Raw genomic sequence first — 19,448 nt, 5'->3', positions numbered from 1 at the left:
CATTCAGGCTCCCTTCTGATGACCTCGGGCCCCAGGGACCATCTACGTCTCCTGGCTCCTACAGCCCCACATACTGTCGGATCTGGATTGTCACACCCGGGCTCCGTTAAATCATTCCTCTCCGCTATCCGTTTCGCTATCTCCTTATAACTGTATTCCTGTACATTTTGAGGCCTCCTCATTCTGATCTCTCTATTTATTACTAATTATCCTGTGTGGCCTGCCCTCTTCCAGGTCACCACGGTGGACAGGAGGTCGTGCGGCTCGGGCACCACCTGGCGATGCCTTGTCCTGCTCAGTCGTCTCCTGGATCCACATACTTTACATATATAATTTGTATCAGATTTTCTGTCAATGCAACCTGTAAACTGTGATTGCTGTTCTTTCTGTACATGCGACATCTATTGCATGACTGTCCGTCCTGGAAGAGAGATCCCTCCTCTGTGGCTCTTCCTGAGGTTTCTTCCATTGTCTTTTTTTTTCCCTGTTAAAAGGGTCTTTTTTTTCCAACAAGATGGCAATTTTTTCCTCACTCGAATCGAGGGTCTAAGGACAGAGGATGTCGTTCACTGTACAGACTGTAAAGCCCATTGAGGCAATGTGATTGTGATTTTGGGCTATATAAATAAAATTTGATTTGATTTGATTATCAGTTTTGGGCTACTTTTTGCAACACATGTAACTAATAACTAAAGTGATAAAATAAATGTGGTGGAGTAAAAAGTACAATATTTGTCTTCAAAATGTAATGTAGAGTATGAAGTAGCAGAAAATGTACATACTCGAGTAAAATACAAGCAGCCTACCTCAAAATTCAACTCTTTCAAGTGCAGTACTTGAGTAAATGTGCTGTACTTAGTTACATTCCATCACTGGCAAAAAAACATAATTGAACAGCTATTTAAATAAATAAAAATACTTGTAAAATATATCTTACGAGACTTTCTTTGGAGAGAACTTCACTATTTTGAAAACCATCACCAGACCCCTGATTTCCCTCCTCAAACTGCAATAAAAAACATTTTCAGTTGTCCTAATCATGCCTCTTGCATCTCTAGCATCCTGTCACGTCCATGAGGCATGCACAGAGAAATGAGGAAAAAGAAGAGGAAGGAGGAGGAGGAGGAGGAGGAGGAGGAGGAAGGAGGGGGTATTTGTCTTGGTTGCCTGCCCTCCGTTGATGTGCCTCCCTCTGCAGATGACCTCATGCGGGTTGGAGGGGGAGGAGGAGGAGGAGCCCAGCCTGAGTCCCGTGTAGCCGACCTACCTTGGTGGTGGATCAAGTGGGGAGCGAGTTCGTGTGGAGATACGCTGGAAGAAGACTGGGGGAAAACTTTTATTTGGCACTTTCACATCCATGACATTTATCAGGTAAGACATTAAGAAACTCTCACAAGTTGTCTGTGTCGATGAAGTTGGCCTGGAGGTCGTCGGTTCACCGGTTCAGGACAAAAAGTTGCCCCAGACAGTTTGGAGGTTTTATCGGCAGCTTGTTGGGAGGAATGTCGGGACATGCCCACTGAGTCACAGCCGTCAAAAACCACCGGGAATGACAGCAGCACTGAGCTTTATTTTCAACTTACTCGAGGTTAAACTTTTAGCCTCTGGGCTCGACTTGTTTTCTGTGTTACCGTCACTGAAGTTAGCTTAATGTTAGCTGAAGCTACATCAAACTTGTCCGACAGGTAGCGTTTCTCTGTGGGTTGGTGTGAACTGGAGCTAACGGGACACACGAGTCTCACTGAAACCAACACTGATGGTCCAGAAAAAATGACCCTGTGCTGTTTCTCTATTATTTTACATCCATTTAGTCCTGGTAGTACAACCTCAACGTGTTTTGGCACTGTGGTAAATCATTGAAGAGTTTGGGAGTTAATCGATTACAACTACTACACCACATTGGCAACAAAACAGCTGCAGATTAAAGATTGATATCTGGAGTTACAGTTGGAGAATTTAAGCAGTATTTTCCGTGAAATACAGCTGTAATTTTCTGTTTTTTACTTCTGATTAATCTATTGATAATTATTTGAATCACTGTAAGTAGAAAATGTCAGAAAAAGGTTGAATGTGCCAGAGCCAAAGGTGCTTGTTTTTTTAATAGACATGTAATGGATTATGAAATGGTTAATCTGGTTATATCCTCTCAAATATGAGAATTCAGCTCATTTTCTCTGTTTCATGATATTTTAAATGTAATATATTTAGGTGTCAGACTGTTGGCTAGGCAAAACAAGCTTGCTCTGGGAAATTATGAGACATATGACTATTAAATGGACTAAATGATTGATTGATTAAAAGATATTTCCTTATTGAGATAACAAGATATGACACTTTGAACTGGTATCTAGAAAAGGTTGAACATTGCTTGTTTTCTATGACCACGGGTCCAAAAACCCAAGATATTCAGTTTACAATAATAACTTTATTCATACATTTTCGTTATTATTACCTGTCAGGTAATCAAGCAAAATGCTCTGGGTGCAGCTTCTCTGATGTGAGGATTTAGCCAATTTTCTTGGTTTTTATATGATTGTAAAGGTAATTTATTTGGGTTTTAGACTGGTTGTGGGACAAAACATGCCTTGTTCAAGGATTTTGTGACAATGTTGGACTATTTTATGGACAAATTGATGGTGGAGTCTTCAAATTGCTTGTTTTGTCTGACCAACAGCCCAAAAACCCAAGATATTCATTTTAACTTTAGTCATACATTTTCATTATTATCAATTGTCAGCAAAATCAAGCAAAATGCTCCGATTGTAGCTTCTGAAATGTGAGGGTTTAGCCAATTTTCTCAGTTTTAGAAATCTTAGAGTGTTAGAAATGTTTTGTTAAAAGTAGTTAAATACCATGCAAAACAAAGGCCTTTCAACTTGCACAAATCCTAGTGTGCCTTGGATTGTTTTTTGAGGGAGACAATGAGCCCTTCACAAGATGGATAGTTTAATTGATAATGATACAGAGTCGTTAGTTGCAGCCTTTCAACATGTCACTACAGAATTCCTTAAATTGCTCGTTACTGCTTGTGTTTACTTTTCTGGAGATGAACAGACATCCGAGAACGTTTGAAGATAGGTAATACTTATTGTCGAGTAACATCCTGCTCGCCAGGATGCAGATGTTTGACAAAAATGTTCATTACTTTTCTTTTAACCGTGTGGTCTTGTTTGATGCTAATGTTAGTCTGTATTTTGTGATTGGATGCGGTGGTTTTCAAACCAGAACCCAGCCCAGATATAGCAGTCGGCTTAAGGCTAAAGGACTGTAATCTTGCCTGCCCACATAGATTGAGTCATTGAAGTTTGACCACTGGCTGGCTGTATATGACTTTATGCTGTTTTCAGCAAATTTGCAATTGAGGAATCCCCTTGTAAGTCAGCCAGGTGCTTTGAAAATCAAAGCTGTGTTTTCTGTGTCTGAGAAATAGCTTGTAAATGTCAGGAAGCAGCTTTGATCACTGTGAGCACATGAAGTCATCGATTCAAGGTGTTCTCAGAACAAGTCTTCATAACCTCATAACCTCTTGGCAGAAACCTGCCACAACATTTCCTGTGTCGAGTTACTTGTCTCAATCTAGCTTCAAGGGCATTTCCAATGTATAGACAGTGTTGATTTTCCATTTTCACCTCAACAGGTGAAACAGGCTTTGCTGCTGACAGTCATGCTGACTGCCAGTTATCCTGGAGATAGTCTGTATTAACTTTCCAATATAATTTCAGGCAATTTTACGCCGATTATGGAACCATTACAGAAGATTTGCATGCCTCTATGCCAAGGCTAGAGCTGCTCCAATTGTCTACCAACTTCAGGGTTATGAGGTGTTTGCACTACAGAGCACTCATCTTATTCAAAGTGCCACAAGAGTCTGCCTCCCAGCCTCTACAGAGCCTGGTTCCCATGGTCCCCAGCCAGTTGGCCGCTAACAGATGCTGGCATCAGAGTTGCATTGTTATGGCTGAGGACTGGAGGGAAAGTTACTGGAGCCAGTGACCTGACAGACAGCTTACTGAATCGTGCTAGTTGTTGATGATGATGATTTTGAAAGAGGCTACTCTTTGCAGAAGCACATGGTTCCAATAGGAAAGGAAGATTTTTAGGGATTTGTTGGGTTCAGGACGACTACTGCCAGCATACTGTTTAACCACGATTGTTAGTGAATGAAACTTGAATGTTGTGGTGTGGGCTTTCAGGATGCTTTACATACCACAAACCAAACCCACCACAAATGTAAGGCCCAATTTCATGCCCTCTAACACCTTTGGGGCACTCTCAAAACTAACCTATACGGTAGTTTCAAATTATCTCTGGTGTGTTTTCCTGCTTTCGTTTGTTGATCTAGTATGAAAGCTGTCAGTCAAAACTTTAGTCGGTCTTAGGGCCATGACCCACCAGGTCGCTGTCGGCCAAAGATGGGGCCTTCAATGAGTGTCAATGGCGCTAGTTTTTGCGGTGTGTCCTGCACACTGTCCACTTCACTTGCAATTAAGTTTATTAACAACATTTCGGTACTTAGACCTGCATCAGGTTATCTTACAAGACAATGGGGAAGGCTGTCTTAAGTAGGGTTGTGGACTCGCGTGGCCCAATCGGGCCACAGACGTCCCTCAATATGCCATCAAACACACCTGGACTAACAAATCTATGCCACTGAATGACAAAAGTTTTTTCTTTTTAAAAAAAATCATAACAGGTAAAGTGCATATATCAATTAATGCGCATATGTACACAATAGAAATATAGTATATAATAGTATAAATGTAAATACAAAAGTAGGTTAGAGCTTCAAAGAAATGTACCCTACTTAAGACAGCCTCCCCCATTGTCTTGTAAGATAACCTGATGAAGGTCTAAGTACCGCAACGTTGTTAATAAACTTAATTGCAAGTGAAGTGGATAGTGTGTGGGAATCCTTTTCCTAATTTTGTCGGCCCTCGGTCTTCTCCTACGCACCTGTTGACCCTAAGGTGTGCAAAAGCTGCACTCTGTACTATCATTAATGACAAAGTAAAGCAGCAAATCTTAACGTTTAAGAAGCTGGAACCAGCAAATGTTTGATAGTTTTCCTTGAAAAATGACTGAAACGATTATTCAATTATCAAACTAGTTGGACATTAATTTTCTTTCAATTGACTGATCGTTAAATAGTATAATAGTTGCAGCTCTAATCTATATGTAAGGGGTCCTCATAGTGTGTATTACAAGTGGGTTCATGGCCAATACATTTTTACAGGTCAGGATCATTGAGTTGGTTTTAGGGCGTGTTGTGAAATGACAGTCTAACAGCAGAAGCAGTTTCTACCTGAGCTCCTGCAAGTTCAACAAAGCAGAACTGTTTTGTGCTTCACGCCATGCTTTTGTCCCCCCACCATCTCCTGAAATGAGATTGCTGAAGTGATCATAAAAACCTGACATGGCTCACACTGACAAGTGTGGTATTAACTCTAACTCTTTCAGAGTCATGTCACAGACATCTTATTTAAGCTACTAAATTTTGAAATGCCTAGATATTTACCATCAGGCAAAAGAATCATGTTTCAAGTGGCATTGTGTTATTGAATTTGCTTAACTTTCATAAATGCTAATGACAATGTATTGAGATGTCTGCCTGACCATTAAATTGCCACATTTGCGTCCAGGTCATCTATTAAAATGTTCTAGAACAACAGCTATGTGTATTCAGTTATCTTTATATTTCAGTGACGTTGGCAAGTGTCTTAGTAACAGGCATTTTGCCAAATTACACACTAGTGATCATTGATTAAGTTATTGTTACAAAACTAGAGTATTTTCTGTACCACACGTTCAAAGTACAGGTGAGCAAGTGTGTGTGTGTGTGTGTTTTCAAGGTCTATGCATGTGCATATGTGCGCTCATGCTTGCTTGCTAGAGCACGTGTGTTTGGAAGTGCTTCTTAGTAACAGCTGTTACTGATTTACATTTTTGTCAAGCCTTTTTGAAGGCCCTGGAGATACAGAGAGAGAGAGAGAGAGAGGGAGAAGGAAAGAAGGACATCCAGAGCAGCTCCAAAATACCAAAAGTTTGAGGAGTAGAATTTGTGACCAGGTGCTCACAGAGGATTCATTTCATTATTAATTTTCGTTGACATTGGCAAAATGAAAGGTAGAATTTCTCTTCTTTCTTTCCACTGTGTCATGATTATTTTGGCTTTGACAGCTAGTGCAGCTCTAGCAGCTACTAAAAAGACCTCTGTCCTTCACAGGCAACACATACCAACAAGCTGCCTGAATAGATTTGACAAGCAGATTTAATACAGATTCTGTTTTATATCTCCTGTATACAGATTCTGATTATTCAGATTCAATAAAATGGAATTGAACACCAAACGTAGGTGGAGAAGAATCTTAAGGCCCAGTAAAAATGTCAACGCTAAGCACTGGACGCTCACAGACTTTTAATCAATTGACCGAATAAAGGAAAGTGTAAGGTCCTCAATTACTGTGTGAATGTGAAAGCACTTACCAAGACAGATGCATTTGTATGGAAAGCAGCATGTGAGGCTCATATTTGAGAAGCAGCGAGGTTGATACAATACTAATGTAAAAAAGTTGCTGTATACCTCTTTTCATAGCATGGTAAATAAAGTCCAAGGCACACAATGCAATTCAGCACACATTGATGGTACAGAACAAGTCACTGATAATAGATCTGATTTATTTTATAGCTTTGATACTTTCAATGTTATCGAATGGTGATATCCTATAATTTTACACTAGAGATGCAATGATTGTCTGGTCAGGGACTGGTATCATTGTCAGATCTGTGCTGGTCACATTTATATGCATACTGCTACATCCTCCAACTGGATCACCGGCCTGAACAGAAAGAAAGAAACTAAATATTTTCTGTCATTTACCCATTATATGTGCACTCGTTTCATTTTCAGGTCCGTGTTAGAGTCTTTAATCTCTCTTTCCCAAGAAATGTTCTTGATTTTTTTCCCTCCATGTTTTGTTAAATAATTCAATTATTAGTAGTTATAATATTACTGTTATTATCAGTAATTTAATATTACTATTTATGCTGAAAATTAGACTGTGCGCCCCATTGTAACACCATAGAACTTGTGTTTTGTGTGTTTCCTTCCTTGAGCAAAGCTTTCAAGCACGATTTCACAGTGCGTATTTTGCAGCCTGGCTGCAACACTGTTGAACCCAAATCAATGTTTTCCTGTCATAACAATGAATTGGTGAAACAAATCTCATTTTTATTCATTAGTTTGTCAGATGTGTCAATTTGTCTCTGTCGAGACTATAGCTTGGTCTATAAAAGTCAGTGCAAATAAAAGATTAAATAGAGGCTTGGTGTCCCATGCGACAACTGTACCTGTATGAGGTATTAACATTTATTAGCAAGGCTGGTTGTCCTCCTTTTCTCCCTGTTGAATGTGCATTGACTGAAATCCTGGCTCACTTGCCATCCTCACTCCTTTAATTCCATACTAATCTCTTTTGTGTTGATAGGACGATGATTCATTTATATGTGACCCTCTGACCGACAAACCTCAACATGAGGAGAATCTCTGGCAGTGTTTTCAGGAACTTCCTGTAGACTTTAAACAGCCCTTGTTAATGTTTTACCCTTAATCAAATACTGCGCTCCGTGGGAGGCAAATGTCGAGCTGAGTATAAGCAACAATGGTTCAACTTTTATTTATTTTTTACTCCAGATGTTCATTAACACTTGATTGCTATAGCAAAGTGATAACGTTTAATCAGCAGTGATAGCTGGATATAATGACTGTAACTGATGAGATGATTGTTATTACTCAGCGTGCAGTTAAATCTGTTGCCGGCTGATGATGATGATGGGAGAGGCGTGGTTGATGGTGTGATGTAAGGAGTGTGTAATTGTTGTGGAAAGACGTCGAAAAGATTTGAGAGAAAAGGAAAAGCTTAGTGGAGAAACTGCACATTAACTCGTCCATAAATCCATGTTTCACTCAGATATGTCATGCTGAATTCATGTAGGTTATATGTACGCTTATGGTTTGCTGAGTTCTGATTGAATCTGTGTAGCAGGGAGTGTGATACTTATTCAGAGAGGATATGTCTTGTCTTATTCCTTCCTAGATTTTAAGTTTCAGGTCTTTTCAGTTTCCAGCGCCTGGGGTGTAATTCAGAGCAATGATTGCCCTCTAAAACATGCCTTGACACTTCTGGAGCAACACTCCTGGGATATAAAAAGGCACAGGTTTTCTCATTCGTCACTGCTGAGCCAGCACGTATTGTAGGTCTGTGTCTGTATTTGTTCATCAGTCATATTAGAAACAATCAAGGACAAGTGGCCTCAGAGGGCGAATCACTCTTTCCAAAATGACAGTGCCTTTCCCATGGCAGTCTAATGAGTAGATCAGACTTGTTATCCTTTTTAATTTCACGCTGAGCCAAGTGGCTAGTCCTCCTTATTAAGAAACTAGCTGGCTTTGACCCTGGGCTAGAGCTTTGAATCTGTCCGTGTCTGTTATGGGACAATATCATAAAAGTCAATAATTATAGAGGTCTTAAAGTGAATACCAGCCTTTTCTCATCATTTAGTTTTGATGGATTCTTACCTGAACTTTTTTAGATTCTCTCAGATGAGCTAGCTAAACGATCATGTTACTTTTACCAAGAACACAATGCTACTGATGATAGTCTACCTTTCTCACAATATGTAATCTTACCACTTGTCTTGATGTCTAATGGCTCTTTTCCAATGTAGAACCTTTTTAGGAACATTACCTGCATTTCAACAGCAGGAACCCTGTTCAAGGTTTGGTTCCTGTCCATCAAAATGTTTTTCCTCCCAAGGTTGTACTTTTTTTTCCACAGGATTTTCATGAGACTCTGCTTTGTGGAACTGGAAGTGTAGTGTAAAAATGCTTTTTGTTCATCATGACACTGTCTTGAGACAAATTATTAAGGGGAAACACTGCTTTTTGAAGGCCATGGTGGCTCTGGATTTCGCATTGCTGAATGATATCAAATGGTCAAGCACAAGCATTAAGGCTGCTACAACCTGTGTGCAGCATTCATTCAAACCACTCAGGCTTTTCATACAAATGGCAACCAGAGAGCGCCAGCTGGTTTACATACTAAAGTGGTATATGCCTGGTGTTCCTCTTTGTTGAGGCAGTTAATGTGCGGCATGTGTTTTCGGATTTTTTGACAGTTTGGCTCCAATTATTTGGCCTCCATGGAGCCCTGTTATCTGTCTCATATTACTTTAAAACTTCCTCTATTGCTTACAAATGCTGATAATTGGCATTCAGGGATTTCCTTAAAGAATGAAATGGGTGCTGCATACTCAACTGACTGCCTTTATTTGACATCTAAGATACAGTGTTAAATTCTAGGGCTACATCTATCGATTATTTTCAATATTGATAAATCTGCTGATTTATTTGCCAATTAAACGATTAATCATTTAGTCTATTAAATGTCACACAGTTGTGAAAATCTTTATCACAATTTCCCAGACACCAAAATGGTGTCTTCAAATTGCTTTTTTGTCCAATCAGCAGTCCAAAACCAAAAGACTCTTCATTGACTGTCATAAATGACAAAGAAAAGAAGCAAATCCTTAAATTTTAGAAGCCAGAACCTACAAAATCTGTCTACCTATCAAAATATAAAAATAATAGTGATTGATTTTCTTTTGATTGACTAATCGATTAACCAGCCAGTTGTTGCAGTTCTATTAAATGTATATTCTTCCAACTCACACAAAATGCTGAGGTTGATGGCATTCAATTAGATATCCTACACCTTTGTAGTAGTGCATCTGTTACTTTGATAATGTATCACTAGTTAAACCAATTTTTTTAACTCATGTTTCAGATGAAATTGTCATTTATTCATTTTGCAAAAAACCTTTTTAAAAAATGTAATTGAAATGTACAACAAGTAGACCTGTTTCACTTTGAGCGGTACGTAGACTGGCTATAGAAATTTAGCATTTGCTTGGGTTGCTGGCTTGTCAAATGATACAAGCTGGATGTAGTATTATATTAACAAGTTAAACATTGTCATTACTCCTCAAGGTTAGCTATTAGTGTTCCAAGACATTTCCCTTTTTGGCTCATTATAAGATCAAGGCCTGCTTCTGGTAGGTTCTAAGGTGGAGGTCTGTGCAGGAAACACTTTAGTCAAACCGGTAGACTAGTTACATAAAAACGTAGATTCTTTTGTTATTTCCCTTCCACTCATGTTAGTGTGAATAACAATCTTTGTTTACATTGGCCGACACTGAGACTGTGCTATCCTCCATACCTACTCCCCACACTTCCTCCTTCAAGGGTTTGTTAGCTAACTTCCCATTGTTTATGGACCACTTGAACTCACCGTCCAGGCTGGGCCTGTTTCCTGCTCTCAGCAAGTGGACAACAAAAGAATAGATAATTATGGAGTTCACAGGAGGATTTTAAAATATCTGATCGCTCCGAGACTGTGTTTAATAAAGCAAGTTGAAGGTCAGCCCATGGTGAGAATTTCCGTGTAGCTTTGACAAAGGTCAGGTGTGGAAATCTGAGAGTGATCACTCATGTATAACAGGCTGATAAAGAGAGCTGGCAGGGCATTTTGACAGACAAGACATGAAGGTGTAGGGTGGAAAATGGCAGCAATCCTGGAAGAGTGGTGAAGTTGATCTGAGCTTAAGAGTGCTCTCTATTGTGGCTACTAACAGAGGACAAAGCCGGTTCTAACTCACCAACCGCCAGTGTTTGTGAAATGCTTCCCCGCCAGAGGCAATTGGGTCAAACAATCCTGTTTCCGTTCTATATATAGCTGTCTTCTCAGGTGACTGTGGTATAGCTGGATGGCCCCATTAACCACATGTCACAGCAGCATTGTACAGGTGAGGATCTTTTCTTCCTCACACCCTGTATGGATTTGAACTCCATCAAGTCAGGAATGACCTGGAAAAACATACATGTTGATAACCTGAGGAACCCGTTAAGCACCCTGGTTTCCAATTTCTCCTCTGTGAAAAGAAACCTCTACATTGTACCATAGCCGTGTCATTTTTATTGTTGCCTTGAGCTGTTCTGAGGTAACGGACAGCCCACACGTGAAGGTCATACAGCTGACATATGCCTGGTGGAGAGCATTTGTTGTGCTTTGTATTATTGCCAAAATTCACTGATTGAGTCTTTGGTGTGTATTCCTTCAGTTGCTCGGGGCAGTTTGAATAACGTTAAGGACTTTGGATGACAAGGCAGTTGGTATCTTGACATAAACGAAGAGGCAGTACCATGAGCACAATACTCTTCTGTTTCTCCGTGGCTTCTGCCTGCTCTTTGGTGAATGTGAATATTGAGAGTCTATTTTGTCCATTCAGCCAGTGTGTATTCACAAAGACTTGTAAGCCACTGTGAGACTTTCCCTGCTCTGTTTTAATATTGAGAGGCCCCTCTGAAGGGGCCACGCTTTGAGGCTGGTATCCAAACACAGCTTAAGAGCACTGGGATGGACCTGACTATGAGGGCTTGAGCAGTCTTGATGCCCGTCTTGCTGCATACCATGCAGTCCATTCCTCTTTTCTCTGAGGAAACTGTCTTATAAAGGGCACAGTTATCTCCCTACCACAGCTTAAGCATAGCTGCATTTGAAGTTGATTGTGGTGCCTTTGCTGCTGTAGGATCCTCACATCTACCTCCAGTAAAAACAGCCTAAGGCTGAGGCAACGTCAATATTGTCTTCATGTCGGTTCAAATAATGTATTCATGAATACAGAACACTCTGTGAAGATACACAGAACAAAATGGCTTGTCACTGCAGTGCATGAATGCATCATATTACATTTGGTTCAGGATTTATGGGAGTTTAAGTAGATGTAACTGACTCTCATGTAAATTGTCACGATTAAGCTAAAATCAGTGTTATAAAAGTTAGCAGCATTTCACTGAATATGTCGCATCTAAACCAAATGTCAGCATGCTAGCTAATATGGCAAGTGTTAGCTGAAAATAGGTTCCTTACCTGTAAAGCCATTTGATTTCGAAAATGACCCAGTGCTCACTATGGTTTTCAGAGAGACAAAGCTACATAGCCCACAGTGGGTAGTTCAGGGGACCTGGGAGTTAAGAGATTTCCCAACATTTACACAGAGCTGTTCTGACTCTGTCTGTTTAGAAAACACATGGAAAATCCCACTTATACCCGTGAACACTGGTTATATTTTATGGTTAATATTATGTGCAAAGAGTTAGTAAATAAATTGGTCTGTCTTCCTTATTCTCAGGTCACTTTTGAAAACTATGTTGTTGCTCCTCTAACAGGCATCCTTGGAGTCAGTAGTAGAGCTTGGTATTGCCATTGATTTATTGATTCGATTGAGATTATTGAGATCCTGATTTGATTCGATTCAATATTGATTCAGTTTGGATATGAAAGAAATTCTGAGGGAAGTAATGCTGTAAATTGTAGAAGGAGCCCTCTAACCTGGTGCATTTTTTAAGATTTAATGTTTCCATTAAGAATTAGCTTAAATGGTTTTGGAGATTTTAAGTTAAAATCTGTCTATGGTGAAATGAATGGAATATTGTTATGATTTTAGTAATGTAATTATAAAAAATGCTGTAGTGAAAGAACAAGATAGTAATGACAGATGTAGGCCTGTGTATTTCACCAAAGGGAAATAAAATGATTATAGTTTTGTTTTTTGTTTTTTTGGCCCAGCCCTAGTAAGCGCACTAATACCATAATCTTGATCCATGCCTATTACACCAAGTTTCATAGTTGTCTTCTTCATCTCACAGGAACCAAGACACTCTTGAGACTCTAACTAACAGAGGCATACCTCAGGTGATGTCTGTCGATGATGGCTGAAGAGGTGGTGTTTCACAGTGCCTACTGACTGTGTGTGTCCGGTGGCTGTGATGTGGGAGAGGGGGGGGATGGAAGGAATTTGTCATGTTGGCTTTTGGAGTTTCAAGAGGGCGTTTCTCATTTCCTCTTGGCCAACCTGGGTGATGTTTGTTGTTACTGTAGGGATGAGCACCCAGCTCCCACACAGCTGCAAGCAGTCAGGCTCATGTACTATACTATACTGAACTACACTATTATGTATAGACACTAATAGAGACAGTGTTTCTATCTTTCTTACTGTTTCCTCTGCACACCTGGTGTTATTTGATGTCATGCTCTTTGATGTCATGGGCATGAGTACACAGGGACCGTTAGACACCTGTGCATTCTTGAGCATTAGACTGAATCCAGCTCCAGAAGTGATGTTCTGTACTTTATCCTGCCGTCTAATCTCCCTGTTATTATATCATTATTCATCAAAATAGGCTTAAAACATACCAGATGTTTAGATTTGATTAAAAAAAAACAAACATTTTTCTTCAATACTCTGTTTCCTGCCCTAACCTCATGACTGTCATTTGATTGGTTGTTGTCCACATATTCTTTTATTGACTTAAATAGAGTTAAATATTAGCAATATTATATTGATTTAGTATTAGTTGTATATTAGTATTTTCAGATTGATACTAGATTTAGTAGTATGTGTTTAGTAGTAGTGTATTAGTTCTAGTTAGTATAATTATGTCTGTTTTTAATTTGAGAAATTTGAAGTCATATCTCACCTCACTGGTATAAACAGGTTTGATTTAGTATAGGCAACTACTGGCCTTTGGTGGTCCTAACCTGTCGTTCCAATGACATAACAATGACATTATATACGTAACATAATATTTTAAACAGTCTATATATTTATCCTGTACATAAAGTGGACATACTTTATGCCTGAGTGAAAGAAATGTTGGGAAAAATGAAGGGATGATTGTGAGACACCTTCCACAGAGCTCATGGAGAGACAGCGTTGAAAGAGGATCAGTCAGTGAGAAATGTCATCCTTGGCAAGAACAAGGGCTAGAGGAAATGGCTTTGAACTATAGCAGACACAGAAAAGGATGGGTCCTGAGCAGTGTGCAAATTGCTGGGCAGCCTTCAGGTGACTGTGTTTAGTGTCACAAGGAAACAGTGGAAGCAAATTGCGTAAGATATGAGATGACATATTCCCAACTGTCTGCAATCCGTCTGGGTTGACTTTGGCTTACAATTTAGTGTGATTGATCATTCTACCTAAATCAACTGAGCAGACACTTAAGCATTGTCTTCGTTATGCAAGACTTACATGCCAGGTTCAGGCAAGGCACTTCATATTTGTATGGCTTTTATTTGAGTAACACATGGCTGCTAGAAGAAGCCATTGTCGTGGTTACACTGAGGGCACCAGACATTGGTTATCTGATGATGTGAATGCCTAAGTTTCATTATTTGTTTATATGTTTTTTTGCCAAGTCTAGAGTTTCTAAAGTTGTCAAGTTTCCCATGGTGGATGTTCAGGGTATGAATGTTTGAAACTTTAAAATAACGTTAAAAGAGGATCAGTTCCAGAAGGTATGTGGTGAAAAATTTTAAAGGGTTGTGGAAGGTGATGGGCTTGTTTGTTGTCTTCCCTGGGTACTTTAATGAATCACAGATGCAGTAGTTATGTGCTACCTTAAAACTGCATTCGTTATCTTGATTTGATGGAGAATAACCCCATGTTAAGTTTTTTTTTTTTTTTTTGACCAGTCAAAGCTATTTTGCGATGCAGAGGCTCATACCATATACCTCCACCCTCCATAACTGATTCAGTGGAGGCTCAGCCTCAGAGTGTTTCATCTGACACCATCAAGGATGAAAAAGGGCAGATCAATAGTCTCTCTCAAAGTAGAAGTAAGAGGACCTAGATATTTAAAGCCTGGGGTTCTGAGGTTGAGAGCTCAGTGAAATAGGACTGTATGTTTTGTTTGCAGAAAGCATACCATATTTGGTTGAAACCATTCTTTTCTCTTCATTGGAAAGATTGCTCTGCAGCTATTAATATAGCAGGGTACCCCTTAGCAGCCTTACATTTGTTTAGAAGGTTAGAAACCAAAAATCCCACACAATTAACTCTTGTAGCTGCTGCTGTGTTTTGTTAAGTAGGTTTTAACCATTGTTCAATTAGAGATAATTCCAAAGTAAACAAGCACATCCAAGCATCGCCAGGCTGGACCTTGAGTTCATGTAATACCGTTTAACTCCAAGGATTCAAAATGCACACTAGCTTGGGAACAACCATGGAAAGCGGTTGCAAACACCCAAGTTCAGCCACATAGCATCAATTACATGTGGAATTCAGGGCATTCAGCAGAGTGTTTTCCTGCATAACAAGATAGCAGAACTTGTCCTTTTCTGTTTAAATATTAGAGCATTCTTTCCATGCGCCCCTCCACTGATGACCTGCAGGATTGGGAGCACTGTGGGAAAACTCCCAGGCGGGTGCCAGCTAAGCAGAATGAAATGCGGATGTACAGTGTTTTGCCGTTCGAGGACACATTTTGTATTGTTTGGTTAGTTCTGAGTAAAAAATACCTAGCATATGTAGGTATTTGACTAGTTTGTAGGTGAGTTCTGTTCTGTCCCATGAAAGAAACTGAGACCAGAAAGACCTTTTTTGTGTTGCTGGATAATTTTCATGGATTTGCATGAGTGAAAGTAGATGCATTTCTGTTCCCTTGTCATCGTTGGGAGTGACTGAAATTTTCTGGTTTACTTTTCCCTCAGGGACCCTACAGAGAGGATTCCAAGAATCTTGCCATGTTCAAGGCAGTGCTGAAGAAGAACAGAGATGGAGGCAAGGGGAGCAAGAAGGATTCAGGTATGTGGAAGATCAGGAGGAAAAACAGGAAGCTAACAAATACCTCATACCCCAAAGGCTAAGACACATCTCTTTCAGTGTTTGTACATTCATTTCTGACGATGGAAACTTTGTGTCTTGAGTGAAGATTCCGAAAGCGAAGGCTGACGTGTGTTAAATAAAGCTAATGTAAACTAAAGAGAAAGTTAAGATGAAAGCACAAACGCTATGCTAAAATCTAAAGTGTGCACTTTGCAAACACACTGTCATCTAAGCCATCATTTGCAGCAATTGCCTGAATATACAGTAGAGTGTACGGCCAATAATTTGACCTTACCACCTCCGTCTGTAAACACTTTCTTTGAAGAGCACTGTGTGTTTCTAAATGATTGACACGCATGTAAACATGAACTGGAGGAGATGTTTGCACACAAAGAACAAATTAAAATATCAAAAGTTAGTTCTTAACTCAAAACCAAACAAATAAACATTGCTATGAGGCTGAAGCCAGTGGACTTGCATGTATGCAGGTTGTGTGACTAAACAGTGAAGTTGGTGGTGTATGGCTTAAAAAGAAATCCCTCTAGTGCTTTGTTTATACTCGATTGTAAGCACTGTCACCATAACTTAAAGGTAGCTTAGAGAAAACATTTTGCACAGTGCATGTGTGAAGAAGTTATCATCCACTTTGTTTAAGCTTTACGCCACAGTTGGGTTCAAGAATGCAACACACAAGTAAGGCTCCTACTGTAATGTGAAGGAACTGTACAGTCTATGTAGAGATGGTGTGGAGTATATTGTGCTGTGTAGGCTCACGCACTGTATGCCATTGGAGATTCAGCCGAGTACTGGCCCACTTTGGCTACATTCAGATTCGGAATGTTATAACGTACTATTCATACTCATAATTGAGTATGTAGTGCCCATTTCAAATATGGGCAGTTTTACGAAAATTTATGGCAAAATGAAAATATGCCTAAGTTTTTTGGAGTTGAGTAGGTCCACAAGTGCCTGATGGGGTAGGTAGCTAGCCAGTCGGCTAACTGCTTTGTTTGTCGGCTTATAGACCCCTCTTGTGCCACAGATTTCTGTAGCCAATGACTTCAGCAACATTTCCGTCTACTCTATCACATTTATTCCGTTTTTCTTTTATTTTTTTCCATTATTAAGGGTAAGCGCTGCTTTAGGTAAACTTAAAAGATAAGGTAAATAGCCAGAGACAAATCCTCCTCCTCCTCCTGGCGCTTTTCACTCTCAGTCGCCTTCTCTGCTCAGCAGCCTGCTCTTTAAAGCATACAGACATCTCTTTGTCCATATTTGATCTTGGTAGTTATTTTGTTTTTATTCCCTATACTTTAAATTAAACGTAAACCACTGTTGTGAATAACATACTTGCTGGTTCATTTGGTAGTCTGTACAGTATATACCAATTACCGAAGTATGTGATTTCGAACACAATCTGTGTCTCAATAAATCATTCAAGACCATTGGTACGTCTATCACCCTCTATCTTTCTTAGATTTAACTGTGACTTTGGAAACAACCCGGCCATTGTGTCATAACAGATGTTTTCTTTGCCTTTGTAGATCTTTAGTATTTTCAAACATGACTTAACATGAGGCACACTCAGAAATACATTGTTCAGTAGTCTCTTGTTCATACAGTGGACCCCTCCTATTATTTGTCTTATGCTTACACAGCATCTACCAGCCTGGACTTGATTTACCACCTCAGGACTGGTTTTAACAGGTCGTCTGGTTCAACTGTATACAGCAGATACACATCTCATAGCTCTGCTCTTTGTCTGACGTGATCAATTCACTCAACAGTCGGGCTACATCCTCCACTGCTTTCCAGTACAGTATTGTTTTCTACTAAGTTCTCACAAACTGTCTTGTGTGTATGAATCTCTCCGATAACACAGTTTCCTTGTTATTCAGACACACACATGCACACACCCACACATGTATACACTTAAAGAGAAGAGTTTCTGTGTATGTGAACGCCGGGAGAAGCAGAGTTTTATGGCGGGATACAACCCCTTTATCCCAGCCTTTACTCTCCCAGTTGGACCCCATTCATCAAGCCGAAGTAGCTCTGTCTCTCTTTCTCATGCTGGGACAATAAAATCTGGCCTCTGCTGTCTGTTGTTTAGGGCTCTTAAGACAGATGAGAGGTCACACAGATACAACAGCTAGCAGTGGTCACTTTGTCCCACTGTTGTTTCTGCAAGAGTTTTTTGAAGGGCAGTCCTAATTTCTCGTGAGATTGTCGACAAATCAATTGTAATAGCCTGTAGTAAATAAGAGTTATTCCTTGAATTATCCTGATTAAGATTTGGATGAGTCATACATCCATTTAAGCAGCTGCAGTAGGTCGTATTTCTTAGACAGAACTCAAATAAGTTTCAGTATGTCATTACAACGAAAGTGGCGTACTGTGGCATGTTTATTTGTCTGTTGTCCTTGAAGAGGAGAATTTGTTTGTAAATTCAGGTCCTTCCTGGGATCTGAAATGAGATTTGTTACACAGAAGCCCTGCTGGGGAAGGCCATGTTAATCAAAATTGGGTACACTGTAGTATAGTTAATGGTCCCTGAGACAAGATAGTACCATATTGCACATAAAATATTCACTGCACCTTCTGCGAGGCTTGAATAAAGATTTAATTTTTTCCCCCAATTGGTTTGGGGAAAGAAAGTTGTTTTAAAATTGAATGTCTAGTGCTCTTGAGTCATCTACTTTATTATAAGCCTTTCTATCTTTTCAAATTGGATTATAGTCGAGGATTTGTTTGGTTTGGTTCACGCAGCAACAGTGTTATGTTTGAGATTTTTGTCAGCTTCAGGGCAGTGTCTCACTGTTTTATACCCAACAGCTGGTATTGTTGTTTATCTTTATCTTACAAGCTTTTTTGATAAGGTTAATAATTTTGTTTTTGGCTGATTTTGTTTGTGCAGATGAATGAAAATCATGTTTATTAGTCAACACCATTGTTTCATTGTCCTGCTGAACAGACTTTCCTTCCTTCAGAAGGACACATTTCATGTGAAATCTGTTCTGCAGCATATAATGGAACTCAGAGGGAGGAAAGACCTTGATAATGGTATAATTGCAAGATAGCTCAGCATATGTTGCTCATGACATGGTGGCTATGGACTGGAGGCAACTTTAAAGCGCTCAAGGAAACTTGGCCCCTACGCCAGATACCACTACAGTCATTAGCTCTCCTTTGGGATCTCCCCAATGCCAAGACCACAAAAACACACAGTTTGCTAATTTAGTCTTTCCATCATGTGCTCCTCCTAGATCCTTCCTTCTCCTCCTACTCGCTTGCCTCTTCAAGACTCAGTCTGTTAGGAATCTGTTTGGAATTGGCCTGTTTAATCCCTTTTAAGTACTCTTTTTTTTAATGGTCTGCCAATCCGGAAGTGGGATGCTAGTTTGCTGTGGGTTATTGCCTTTGAAGTCAACATTTTCTGAGAAGGGTTACGTAGCAAGTAGGCCTCTCTGGAGTTAATAGATTTGGGAGTGCAAGGCACGAGAAGATGATTATATTGTAAAGATTCAAACAGTGTTTTAATTGGTGTTCTCTTTGAGGATGCAGCCCCCTCAGATTTTACTGCGAGTTTCACCTATGACTTCCTATTAATTCACAGCAGTGTCTGGTTTGTAGTTCAGTGCAAAACAAATTGTGTGTTCGAAGCTGGCAGAGTTGTTTCAGGACAGTGGCTTGTCATAAGGCAAGTTTATGTGAATGTGTTTCATCCT

At 39.7% G+C, this 19,448-nt stretch overlaps 1 protein-coding gene across 2 annotated transcripts in view; it reads left to right on the top strand.

The window, feature by feature from the left end:
* Nucleotides 1–1,263: 1,263 nt before the first annotated feature.
* The window catches only part of tanc1b (tetratricopeptide repeat, ankyrin repeat and coiled-coil containing 1b), a 118,446-nt gene continuing 100,261 nt past the window's right edge, over nucleotides 1,264–19,448 (top strand). For both annotated transcript variants that reach the window (XM_073473024.1, XM_073473025.1), the window contains exons 1-2: nucleotides 1,264–1,371; nucleotides 15,606–15,699. In XM_073473024.1, coding sequence (XP_073329125.1) covers nucleotides 15,639–15,699 — 61 coding nt within the window. In that variant the 5' untranslated portion in view covers nucleotides 1,264–1,371; nucleotides 15,606–15,638. The remainder of the gene's footprint in view (nucleotides 1,372–15,605; nucleotides 15,700–19,448) is intronic.

The sequence above is a fragment of the Pagrus major genome, chromosome 9, assembly GCF_040436345.1.
Source record: "Pagrus major chromosome 9, Pma_NU_1.0".
In the NCBI taxonomy this organism is placed as follows: domain Eukaryota; kingdom Metazoa; phylum Chordata; class Actinopteri; order Spariformes; family Sparidae; genus Pagrus; species Pagrus major.
This window is presented reverse-complemented; position numbering and strand designations above follow the sequence as displayed.